At 42.4% G+C, this 13,600-nt stretch overlaps 1 protein-coding gene across 7 annotated transcripts in view; it reads left to right on the top strand.

The window, feature by feature from the left end:
• psd3l (pleckstrin and Sec7 domain containing 3, like) overlaps positions 1-13,600 on the top strand; it is a 300,860-nt gene that overhangs the window by 187,694 nt on the left and 99,566 nt on the right. For all 7 annotated transcript variants that reach the window (XM_041200467.1, XM_041200457.1, XM_041200476.1 and 4 more), the window contains one exon: positions 7,301-7,390. In XM_041200467.1, coding sequence (XP_041056401.1) covers positions 7,301-7,390 — 90 coding nt within the window. The remainder of the gene's footprint in view (positions 1-7,300; positions 7,391-13,600) is intronic.

Genomic DNA, 13,600 nt, shown 5'->3' with positions numbered 1-13,600 from the left:
CTTTTGTGTGGTAATAGTGCAGGCAGTATAACTCCTAGACTACAAAGAGGGAAGACCTAAAACCTCTCTCTCCTGTGTTTGTAAGATTCCAGTAATTCTGCCATAGTAGCTAGCTGGCTGTTCTTCACATCTTTGTAACCTGCTTTCTCTGAAAACCCCTGAAAATGATGAAAAGGGGAAAAATCATAAGTAGCGACATTGAAAAACAAGTTTTTCAACCAGTGAACCACAGACTGAAAATGCTGGGAGACCTCTTTGTGTCATCAACAACAAACTGCGAGGAATCTGGAAGACATCAATCAAAATCAACCCATCTAATCCTGTACTCTGGGTTGGTGCTATTGAACTGTTTTATCTCATCCTTAAAATCCATGTGTTGTGTGCCTTATGTGTGTGTGTTTGTGTATAGGAAGTTAAGAAGGGGTGGAGTTTAAGTCATAGAGTTAGAAGTTAGCAGTTCATATTTCTTTGTTTTGCCGCCAGTTAAAGATAATTTGTTCAATAAACAGTTATTTACATATTAAGTTTAGAAACCTGGTTCTCGTATTCTGTTAACCTAAATTAAACATTTAGGTAGAATTGGGGCAGTCTGGTGGTTTGATCAAACATTTTCACATCTGTCGCAGCTCGGGGAGCAGTGGGGCTTGATATCACAGCCCACTATCCCCAGTGAGTCATGTCACATCTAATGCAATTTTACCGTTCTTAAGTCCTTTCTTAAACGGGGATGTTACATTAGACATTTTCCAGTCCGCTATGGTCTTTCTAGAATCTAGAGAATTTTGGAAGATCATCTACTACCTCTGCAGTCACTTCTTTTAAGACCCTAGGATGCAGACCATCAGGTCCTGAGGACTTGTCAACCTTTAGCTCTAATAGTTTTCCCAGTGCCTTTTCCCTTGTGATTGTTTTGAGTTCCTCCATCCCTTTTACCTCTTGATTTTCAAGTATTTTTAGGCTATTTTGTGTCTCCTGCAGTGAAGACCGATATAAAATACCTGTTCAACGCTTCTGCCGTTTACTTGTTTTCCATTATTAGTCAGGAATATTGTCCCTGAATGTGAGCTTAGTTATAACTGGAAAAGGTGAAGGCTGATCTTTTGCGATCAGTGTTCTCCTACAGTTTTAGCTGTCTTTATGATTGTCGGCAGTGGAATATCATTGGATAAGTCATTTGATCAGTGACAGATTGACTTCTGCCCCGAATCCAGTTCGTTTCTTCAAAGGTAAGTTGGTTTTGTTCCAATCAGCTGATAAAATAAGCAGCTGAAAGTGCAGTTAGTCACAATTGGGCCTGCAGATGGCACACTATTCCACATGTTTCAGTCGTTTAGAAATGGGTTTATAAAGCTGGATGTTTCCATAGCTTGTTGTTGAGTGTAATTGTTAACCACGTGCACGTGGTGGAGGGAGGATCCTATGGCACCGCGTATTTCTATACTCCTGTGTTGTACCATGAGGTACCATACATTTGTATTCAATGAGTGGGAGGGCAGTGAGGAGTTGGCTCATGTTGCTCTTGTGTCTTCCCAGGCGGTGTGTGCAAAACTGGAATTAGTGAAAGCTTTGTAAAAGGTTGCCCCTTTTTTTGATCATTAGGAACATAGAAGTAGAAATAGCCATTCGGCCCATTGAGCCTGCTCTGCCATTTAATTAGATCATGGCTGATCATCTACCTCAAGCCATTTTCCTGCACAATCCCCATACCCCTTGATGACATTAGTCGCCAGAAATCTATCGATCTCTGTCATGAACATGCTCAATGATTGAGCTTCCACAGCCATGAACATGCTCAATGATTGAGCTTCCACAGCCCTCTGAGGTAGAGAATTCCAGAGATTCACCATCCTCTGAGTGAAATTTTCCTTCTCATCTCAGTCTTAAATGGCCTATCCCTTTTCATGAGACTGTGGTTCTAGACCCACCAGCCTGGGGAAACATCTGCATCTACATGTCACGCCCAGCAAGAATTTTGTAAGTTTCAATTAGATCACTGACCCCTCTTCGCCACTCTAGACAATACAGGCCCAGTCTCCTCAATCGCTCCTCATAAGACAGTCCTGCCATCCCAGGGATTAGTCTGGATGAACATCCGTTGCACTCCCTCTATGGCAAGTATATCCTTCCTTGGGTAAGGAGACTGAAACTTTATACAGTACTGTACACGTTCATTCTTTGCAATTTGGGAGTCAATGCTTACTGCCCATCCCTAGTGCCACTTGAGAAGGTGGTGAGTCACTGCCTTGAAGGCTGTGTGCTGATGGCACACTCACTTTGCTGTTACATAGGGATTTTGACCCGCCACCAGCTGAGCAAAGGTAATACGCATACACATCTGGACGATGTGCGATGTGGAAGCAATGGGCGTTCCCATGCACCTACTGCCTTTGTCCTTCTAGTTGATGGAAATAGTGGAAACGGGAGATGGTGCCGAAGAAATTTTGACAGCTTTCCATAGCACATCCTGTAGACTGTACACGCTGCATCACTAAACACGTGTTGGGATCATAAGTAGGACAGCAACATGGTTGCCTGATCTTGAATCCCAGACTCACGTGGAGTAAGTGTTCACTCACAAGATGTGGGTGTCGCTGGCAAGACCAGTATTTATTGCCCATTGCTATACAACTGAGTGGCTTGCTAGGCCATTTCAAAAGACATTTAAAAGACAACCACATGGCTGTGAACATGGGGTCACATAATAGGCCACGGAAGGTAAGGTCCCTAAAGGACATCAGGGAACCAGATGGGTTTTTACAACATTCCAGTAGTTTCACGGTCACCATTATTGATATTAGCTTTAGTTGCCCAATTTGTTCAACTCATTTAGCTTAAATTCCCCAGCTGTCTTAATGGGATTTGAACTTATGTCTCTGTATAATTGGTCCAGGCCTCTGGTTACTACTGTGCTGAAGTGGCAATGCAGTTATAGGTTTCAGTTTTTACTCTTACAGTGAAAACCTGGGGCTACAGTGCTGATTCCAGTACTGTCCCCCTACAGAAGAATGCCCCATTTATCCCAACACTTTAACTCCAACTCTTATTGACATGGACTTCAATACAAACATGTTTGATAATTTCATATTTCCAAATTCTCCTTCCATCCAAACGGCAAATTAATTTGGGTTGTCCGAGATTAGCTTTTGCCAGATCCTTTGCAATTTTTTTCAACCTTTTGGATGAAGGTTCTTTCCAGATTCCCCCACTGATGGTGGTTGGATGAGATTCGCCAGTTCTAAAACCTTCAGTGGGATCCATTGGAGTATGTGGGAGAGTTTGCTGCTGTTGGTAAAAATTGAAGTCTGATTCTCCTTCAGTATTCTGGGATACACACAAACATGTAATTGTGTTGATAATTCTATCAATGTGCACCCTATATGCCTGAGCAGGCTAGTTCATCCATATTGGTTCATACATTGTAAAAAATACTTATTGGATGCATACACACAGTGGTTTCTTACAGTTAGCCCTATTGAGACCATGTGTGACCATGCATGTCCAAGGTGATGATGGACATTTTTAACACAAGCCAATAAAATGTCTAAGGCCTTCAGGCACTTGCTGTCAGCAAAATTTGAAGGCATTCTATTGGGAAGTACCTTCAAAGAGTACTTTATATTCGGAAAGAAGCACCTTGCCCCGTGATCTCCCTGTAACTCACACCTGATCCGTGGTCTTTTATATTAGTGGTTGAACCCTAAGTTATTTGCTCCTTGTATTTCCTCATCCAATACCATGTTTTGCTGAAAAAAGAGACATGCTATCAAAGCTTTTTGTCTTGCAGTCATCAGGAAAGCTTGCAAGAGTCAACCTACTTGGTTTGCATTTGAACAAAGCTGGTAATGATTCCATGTTGCATTCTCCATGGCAATGCCCCCACCAATCAGAGTCCACTTGCCAACCAATCAACACATTCTTCTCATGCAGTACAAATTGTTGTTTCTCCTTTACTGTTGGTAATTTCTTGTGAGCTGTCCTGATAAGTGCAAGAGGGAAAGCTTTGACAGCATGACTTTATTTTTCAACAATACTCAAGTTCTATACGACCAAACGACTATTTGTTTTCTGCAGGTTCGTTGGGCCTTGAATAAATTGATAGAACAGGAGTGGGCCAGTTTGCCCCTTAAGCCACTTGTGCCATTCAAGTAGATCATGTCTGACCTGTATCTTAAGTCCAGCCACCTACCTTAATATCCTGGCCTGATTAAAAAAAAAACCTATCAGTCACAGTTCTGAAACTTTCAACTGACCCAGCCTAAGCAGTTTTTTGGGACAGAGTTCCTTACTACCCATTGTTTGAAGAAATGCATCTGATATCTCTTCTGAATGGCCTAGCTGTCATTTGAGGCGATTGCCCCACCATAGGAAATATCTACCCTATCAAACCCTTCAATTATTTTAAACACTTCAATTAGATCACTTATTAATCTTCAATGCAAAAAACGCAGCTTGAAAGGTGTGCAGAAACTATGCACTGATTAAAAGACCCACCGCTCACTGTGAGGATGTGAACTGGGAACATTGGACAGATGGGGTGATTACTAAGTAATGACACCAATATTAGCAATGACATTACTTAAGTGTCTTCATGGAGAAAAGGACAGCGCTGCAGAATGCAGCTCTAAAACACTGATTAAAAAGCCCAGAATCCATATATAAGTAACAAGGGATTTATTCACAGAGATAAAAACAAAAAAACTGCGGATGCTGGAAATCCAAAACAAAAACAAAAACAGAATTACCTGGAAAAACTCAGCAGGTCTGGCAGCATCGGCGGAGAAGAAAAGAGTTGACGTTTCGAGTCCTCATGACCCTTCGACAGAACTTGAGTTCGAGTCCAAGAAAGAGTTGAAATATAAGCTGGTTTAAGGTGTGTGTGTGTGTGTGTGTGTGTGGGGGGGGTGGAGAGATATCTCTCCGCCCCCCACACACACACCTTAAACCAGCTTATATTTCAACTCTTTCTTGGACTCGAACTCAAGTTCTGTCGAAGGGTCATGAGGACTCGAAACGTCAACTCTTTTCTTCTCCGCCGATGCTGCCAGACCTGCTGAGTTTTTCCAGGTAATTCTGTTTTTGTTTTTGTAAGGGATTTATTCAGTCACCTTAAAAAAAAAAAAAGTGGCCCTTCCCAGGACTGACCTGATCTAGTCTGAGTGGTGAAACTACTGCCCTTGATCTTGTGTTATTCTGGTAATTTTTTGACACGAGACTTGCCCTATTGTCTATAACACTTTACTGGGTGGTCAATAACAGGTTGCTCATTTAACTCTGGTCTCTTTGCAATGAGATGAGATTGCAATGACTACTGCAGGTAACCATGTTTAAATTACTTATGTTCTGGCTTTGTTTTTCTCAGACGCATGGCTTATTAAAGGAGAATTCTATGTTCACAGCCTGTTGCATGTAGCCAGTGCTGGCTGGAATGAAGCAAGATTGCATGAAGTACTAATTAAATTTTGTACCTGTTTTCCTCTTCTCCTTCACCCCTCCTCTCCCTGGACCTCCTGCCTGTCTGCTTGTTTGCCTGGCTTGCTAGGTGGTAAGTTTTGCTTTAATCACTCTCTTTGACTTGAGTCTGAAGTAACCTCCATTTCTTTTGCCTCGCTGCAGCTATGTTTGTATCGACTTGTGTGCTGTGTCAGTACTGCCAGCCCCTGACTCTTACGTCTTGTGCAACTGGTAGGAAACTTGCTGGATTTGATGGTGACACGGAAGAAAACATGTTGGATTTGGCACAGCGGGTGGGAGAGAGGGACCTTTTTTTAACCAGGGCTCTTGAGTCACCAGATTAACTGATGGAGCAAGTTTGTTTTTGAAGCTGGCTGCAGGGGACCGGTCATCAGGAGCTGGTAGTACTGTAGCAATGAGGCACCAATTTGTATTGGGCTGGAGACTATACTTAATGCTACAGTTGTGTTGCGATTTGGGCAGAGGTATGCCTCTGAATCTGAAGGTAGTATGCAGAAGCTGCTGATGGCCAGATTCACTGACCACAGTAGTATTACCGAGATTTTTGTTGCGTTTGACTCTGGTACAAACAAGAAAGGACAGGAAAAGACCCTCTGGTCCATCTGGTCTGTCCCACACATTGATGCTTTGTGCCATGTGACACCCTGGAAGAGGCGCAAAACCAGATTAACCAGTTTGGCAAGAGAAACGAGTCGAGGGGATCATTCCGGCTCTGGTACTATTATGCAGTAACTATTTTTTTTTATAAAGGCTGAGCTCTGCCCTAGCCAAAGATAGCCTTGCTCTTGTTTATAAGTATAATGCAATGTGATATATAGTAAGTCGACACAGACAGCACTGTGTCCTGTGCGTTGCAAAAGAGGGGTTGATGCTGTTTGAAGTCTTGCCGAATTTTCCAAACCATATCAAATGTTTGTTTAAAGTTGGGGCCTCTGGAACCCTGCAGCACCTACACAAGCAGGAACAGCACCAGCAGCAACTTGCAATTTTAATAAGTGTTGTTAATGTGATTTAACTTTAATATATTGAATCAATCCAGTGAGAAGCTTGTCCCTTACAGTTCTGACCTGTGCAATGCTACTGATTCAATGAGGGCAAATACCATAGCACAGTTACCCAGTAAAATAGCATTATAGACGCAGATAGCCTTAAAACCCAAAATTGTTGCTTATTTCTTGAGACCTTGACTGCCCAGCCATTTATGATATTAAACACCAATGTCTCTGACCTGAATTGAAAGGATCAATTATTTTTAAAGAAAGCTTGTACTTTGATTAGCTTTTTTTGTGTGCCCAGGCATTAGAATTGAAGGCTTGTGTAGAAAATTGAAAGCAAAAGATCTTTCCATTTTCTTTCCAAACTGGCATGAAATTTGTGGCAGAACCGATTCCTTCCACTCGGAGAAGTAAAGCAGTTGCAATGCTTCTGGCTCTGACCTTCTGCTGGAGCACGTCTGCAGTCTGATCCCACATTCGCCTGTTCATTCTTTTGTTCACAGACAGTTTTGATGGTGCCTGTGGGATATTTTTTGTTTTACCGCAAAGCATTTGGCGTCGTAATAATGTTATAACTGTTGGATGCTTTTCATAAACTGAAGATTTATTGATTTTCTGGTGAGTTTGTGCATCAATTCTGTGATCTGAGTGACTTGCGCTAGGTTCGAATTTACCCGTGCCACTTCTATACTTCACTGGAAAGCTATCCGTTTATGTAACTTTGCAGTTTAGTTTCTTAGTTTTTTTGCTATTTGTAAGTGTTTAATGAGTACCTTCTTGTCAGACCTTCAATCTCTGTTCCATACATGTTAATATTTCTTTCTATATTGCAGAATATTGGGAAGAAGATGACCTGCCAAGACTTCATTAACAATTTGGATGGTTTGAATGGAGGGAAGGACTTTCCAAAAGACCTACTGAAGGTACGGGAAATAGGACTGCAGACAGTTTGTGGCAGTAACTTAAATGGGCAGAAGTAAAATGTCCCTTCCTATAATCTTTCACTGAGTAATTGTCTGAGACACTGTAATGTCTGGCGTTGTTATGTTTTTACTGAGGACAGTGATGATGCGTACACCTGTGACTTCAGTTATTAGGCTTGTGCACACACCTGGCAACAAATAGGATGGGCTTGTGTTAACATGAAGTGCCGCAGTATTCTTTGGCCAGTCTGTGGCAGTCACTTCATCTTGGTGAAATGTTCAAACTTCTGTGTGTTTGTGTCCTTCCATCTAGTGAGACGTTTTCTCTTTCCTCAGCACTTTGTCAATGTGCTTCTTATTTTGGGAATATAAGCTGGTCGGGCAAATCACTGAAGTCCTTTTCTGTCACTCAGTGCTCACTCATGACTTGCTGCATTGTTTTTGAGCTGAGGAGTGGCTGATGTTCTGCTTTGTCCCGACCAGCTTCACACCTTCCATCCTCAATAAACCTGAAATCATCCAAAACTCTGCTGCCCGGATTCTGATTCGAGCCAAGTCTTGCGCATTACCCCTGTGCTTGTTTGGCTCCAGGTTCAGCAGTGCTGCAACCAAAAAAAGTTCATTCTTGTTTTCAAATCCCTTCATGGCATCACCTCTCCCTATTGATGTAACCTCCACCAGCCCCTCAACCCCTCTGAGACCTCCTCCAATTCTGGCCTCGTCGGCATCCCTGATTTTAATCGTTGCACCATTAGGCTCTGGAATTTCCTCTGTAAGCCTCTCTCTATCTTCCTTTAAGATGCTTCTGAACACCTTCCCTTTTATCCTCTCCTAATATGTCTTGTGTGGCTCAGTGTCAAATTTTGTTTTATAATGTTCCTGTGTTAGTGCCTTATACATTGGGGGTGCTATATATCTAAGTCGTTGTTGTTCTGTTTCCTTGTTTTCATTAGACAGAAGAAAATGACAAGGGGGCATAATCCAAATCTTTAGATATTAAAGGTGTTTAGCATGTTATTTAACTTGGATTGTGAGAGCCCAACAAGAGGCACAGCTTCTAAGGTAACAAGTTTCAAGTGAAGTGAGATTGTGAGAAAGAAGAAATTCCCCTTCTCCACGGAGTAACAGATATGTGTGAGGCACATGCTCAGTTAAAGGAATTAATGACATGCCAGTTAAAAAGGAGCAGGATGAATAATTGGTCAAGAATGGGACTGAATATTATTGAGTATGTACAAGTCAGAGATGATTGAACACTCTGGGACTTGACGTACGGCTTCATTTAAGGATGTTGCAGCCGGCCTGTGATTATAGAAACATTAGCACCCTGAGTGCATGTGTCTCTATTATGAAGAACCCACTGGCTTCCCTTTCAATCTGATCTATATGAGACGTCAGTATATTTACTGAGGAGCAAGAGGATACCATGAGTACGAGACTGACTGTAGAGCTGCAAAAATACATTGAGCTGAACTGAGCGTCAACAGGGAGAAAATGGAGGGAGAGTGCATGTGAGCTGGAGTTGGCAGCTCTTGACTACTTCTGCACTCAGGAGCTTTGAGAATCATTTACTTTTGACTATTGTTGTCAGACCCAAGTTCAATTAAGTATAAAAAGTCTATTAGATATCAAAATTTGTTCTGGGAATTCTAGCAGCTAATAGCTTTCTTTTTTGGCTATGACAGAGATGCTGGAAACAGCATAATGAGACCCAGGCCCAATGAGCCTTTTCATATGGTACTTGGCAGTTTTGAGTTTCCATAAGGCTAAGTGCAGGAACCATATTCACCTTGTGAAACTCCTGTGCTTTACAAGGTGGGTAATGTCGATGCTGAGGAGCCAAAATCTTATTCTGCGCAAGCTGCACTATGAATATGCTCAGAAGCCCATAGCAACTGGTCCCCAACTCTGCTCCCTCCATTGTGCTTTGTCCTCACTAACAAGTATAACCCTCTGCACTGCACGCATTGTGGCGTTTCCATCCTCTGCACCAGCTACCACTGCAGTTTCTGTAACAAACTGTGAATTGCTGTCTGATTGTGGGCTGTCTTCATGCTTTGAACTCGTATCTACATACGATGTTTGCACATTGAGATGTGAAGATATAATTTCACTGCAGCTATAGAGGGACAATTTGATCCTGTTAGTTTGGGTCACACGGCAGGACTTTTAAAAGGCCATGCTGTGATTGCTGTACTGCACAGTTCCATCCTTACAGATATTCTCTTATTATAGTCGTATTGAATGCTAACACACACATGGAATGATGACCAATGGCAAGAGCCTTGCAGTTTGTTCCACATAGTAAATCATCATTAGCAAATTTGCCCATAACTGGTGTTCATTTTATTGTAATATTATACACCGAGTTACATGGAATATACAGAACAGAAACAGGCCCTTCAGCCCAACCAGTCCATGCTGGTGTTTATGCAGCACTTGAGCTCCCCCCCTACCCATCCTCACCTACTCAACCAGCAGAACCTCAATTACCTTCTCCCTCATATGCTTATCCAGCTTCCCCTTAAATGCCTCTATACTATTCGCCTCAACCACGCCCTGCGATAATGAGTTCCATAATCTCGCCATTCTGTGGATGAAGAAATTTCTTCTGAATTCTATTTGATTGAACCTGTCAGACATTGAATCGGTCTGAATCCGTCTTTGGTCTCAATACTCAGCCTGCTGGGAGGAACTGTTAGATTGATGGAACTGCTTAATTCCACAAGCTACAAAATGTGGGGCAGCATTGCCCCAATGGTTGCAATCTCTTCTACACTTGCCTGCACTCATGCTGATCGGTGAAATTTCAATTACGTTTGAATTGTAAGGTGACATTGTAGTGCTAGATATTTTTTTTAATTCATTCAGGGGATGTGGGTTTTGCTGGCTAGGCCCATCCCTTGATGCCCTTGAGAAGGTGGTGGTGAGCTGCCTTCTTGAACTGCTGCGGTCCATGTGGTGTAGGTGCACCCATACTGCTGTTGGAGAAGGAGTTCCAGGGTTTTGACCCAGCAACAGTGAAGAAACGACGATATATTTCCAAGTCAGGATGGTGATTGACTTGTAGTGGAACTTCCAGGTAGTAGTATTCCCATCTATCTGCTGCCCTTGTCCTTCTAGATGGTGGTGCTCATGGGTTTGGTAGGTGCTGTCTAAGGAGTCTTGGTGAATTCCTGCAGTGCAACTTGTAGATGGTACACACTGCTGCTACTGTGTGTCGGTGATGGAGGGAGTGAATGTTTGTGGATGGGGTGCCAATCAAGCGGGCTGCTTTGTCCTGGACGGTATCAAGCTTCTTAAGTGTTGTTGGAGCTGTGCTCATCCAGGCAAGCTGAGAGTATTCCATCACACTCCTGACTTTTAGTTGGTGGACACGCTTTAGGGAGTCAGGAGATGAGTTACTCACCGCAGGATTCCTAGCCTCTGGCCTTGTGAGAATTTAACCATTTTGATGCAATATATTATGCCAGTCTAAAAACCATGATAATGTAAAAATCAGCATGGGAAGGAGCAAGCAGAAGTCTGATGATTAACATGCCCGTTTTCTTGCCAGTGCACTGTAGAATAATTGAGGCAGTTTCTTGGCAAACAGTTTTAGATAAATTTGTACAGGAATATATTTTTGCTACCGTTTAAGATCAGTCTTACACTGTCCACAAGGAAAGTTGGACTGAGTTTTGCTGAATATCAGTTTATGAGTAAATCTAATATCAGTTGCAAAGTTCACAGCTGTTCATTCTTAAGCTGGGATGTCAAGCACTTGTTGGTCACAGACTGTTGTCTTGCTCCTGCCAATTCCTCATGCCATTAAATACAATGAAGACAAATGACAGCTGGACTGCAATCTGCCCTTCTAAATCATTTGGATAGCTTCCGCTTGGTACATATATGCATCATTACCTTTGATGTTCTTTGCAAGTTAATTTGTGAAGATTAATCTAAGCCGACAGGCAAGGCTCAAGCGCTGAATCCAAAGCAACCCATGAAATTCATGTGATTGAAGCTTAAGACCTGGACCTTCAGTTCTTTTTGAAGACCTCCTCCTCTAAAGCCTTTGATTATTTTTGAAGCCCATTGGAGTGTGTATTTGAGTCAGCATGAATGCCCTTCCCCATAGAGCTGAACACCAGCCCTATTGTGATGAATCTCATCTTATTTTCTCAGAGAAAAGGCAGGTGTTTCGAATGTGTTCACCTGGTGGCACGATCAAGATCAAGAGCGTGCATTTTTGGGAGCCACAAGTGCAAGAAGATCTGAAAGTACCAGGTCATGAAAGACTATGTTGTCCATTTAGCCAGTCCCCACCTGAGGGAACAACAATAATACTTGCATTTCTGTAGCAACTTTAATGTTGTAAAACATCCCAAACTACTTCACAAGAGCATTATCAGAGAAAATTTAACACCAAGAAGTGTAAACATGGTCAGACAGGTGTTATGTTGCAGCTGTGGAATGTGGGAATTTTTGGACTCCAAGGCAATCCATGAAAAACATGTCTGCAGAAAGTGTAAGCACCTAGAGGAATTCCAAATCAGGATTATTGATCTGGAAGCTGAACTACAGACATTACGCATCATAAGGGAGGGGGAGAAATATATGGACACTTGATTCCAGAAGGTGGTCACGCCTCTTAGAATAGGGTTATCTGTTTTGATCCGTAGGAGGATGTGACCATGAGTGAGGCAGGTAAAGGGACCAAGCAAGCAGTAGTGGAGAAGCCTCAGACTTTGCAGTTGTCAAACAGGTTTGAGGTGCTCACAACCTGCGTGGACGATAGCGAGGTCTGCAAGATGGATGAGCAGGATGGCCATGACACCATAGTACAGGAAGCCGTCCAAGCTGGGGGAGCAAATAGGAATGTAGGGTAAAGTATAGTGAGGGGGATTGACACTGTTCACTGCAGCAAAGAGTGAGAACCCAAGGCTGTGTTGTCTGGCTGGTGGAGAAAGTTTGGGACATCTGCTCAGGACTGGAGAGGAATTTGCAGTGGGAGGGGGAGGATCCAGTTGCCGGGATCCCAGTAGGTACTAATGACATAGGTAGAACAAGGGAGGAAATTCTGCATAGTCAGTATGAGAAGCTAGGTACCAAATTAAGAAGCAGAACCTCAAAGGTAATAATCTGGTGTGGATTTGGGACTGCTTCTTTGCCCTATCCATAATGGAGGCGGTGGAGCTGTGGTTTGGATCTGCCTTTGGGCAGAGAGCTGAAGAAGAAGAAAGGTAAAATAAGGGGATGAAGGCAGAGTTGGCTAAAGTGAACTGGGAAACAAAGTTAAAGGGTAGGACAGTGGAGAAACAGTGGTAGAACCTTTGAGCAGGATGCATCACCCATGGCTAAATAAGGAAATTCAAGAGGGTATCAAATTGAAAGAAACACTGTACAATTCAGCGAAGATTGGACAAATAGAGGGTGAAATTAGAGTATGAGAGAAAGCTAGCTAGAAATATAAAACCAGAGTTTCTAGAAGTATTTAAAAAGAAAAGAGTACCTAAAGTCTGTGTTGGTCCCTTATGACTGTGGGGTTAATAATGGGAAGCAAGAAAATGGCAGATGTATCAAACTGTTATTTTGTGTCTGTCTTCACTGTAGAAGACTTAGTAAACTTCCTAAAAATACTTGAAAATCAAGAAGTGAAATGGAGAGAAGAACTTGAAACAATCACCATCACCAGGAAAAAGCTATTGGGAAAACTGTTAGAATGAAAGGCTGACTAGTCCCCAGGACCTAGTGGTCTGCATCCTAGGATCTTAGAAGTAGTGACTGCAGAGTAAATGCATCGGTTGTAACCTTACAAAGTTCCTCAGATTCTGGAAGGGTCACAACAGAGTGGGAAATAGTAAATGTAACATCGTTATTCAAGAAAGGAAGGAGATAGAAAATAAGAAACTATAGGCCAGTTGGCTGGAATCCATTATTAAGGTGACTTTTGTAGGATGCTTAGAAAATCACAATGCAATCAGGCAGAGTCAACATGGTTTTGTGAAAGGAAAATCATGTTTAACTAATTTAGTACAGTTCTTTGAGGAATTAACAGGCAAGGTGGATAAAGGGCAGCCTGTAGATTTGGTGTACTTGGATTTCTAAGTTGCTGTATCAAGACAGGTAGGAAAGTAAATTGTCCAAAGGATATAAAACGTCTACAAAGGGACATAGATAGGTTAATGGTACTGAAGACTTGTGCTTCAGAGCTTGCCGTGCTCCTAG

This window comes from Carcharodon carcharias, chromosome 1 (genome assembly GCF_017639515.1).
Source record: "Carcharodon carcharias isolate sCarCar2 chromosome 1, sCarCar2.pri, whole genome shotgun sequence".
NCBI lineage: Eukaryota > Metazoa > Chordata > Chondrichthyes > Lamniformes > Lamnidae > Carcharodon > Carcharodon carcharias.
This window is presented reverse-complemented; position numbering and strand designations above follow the sequence as displayed.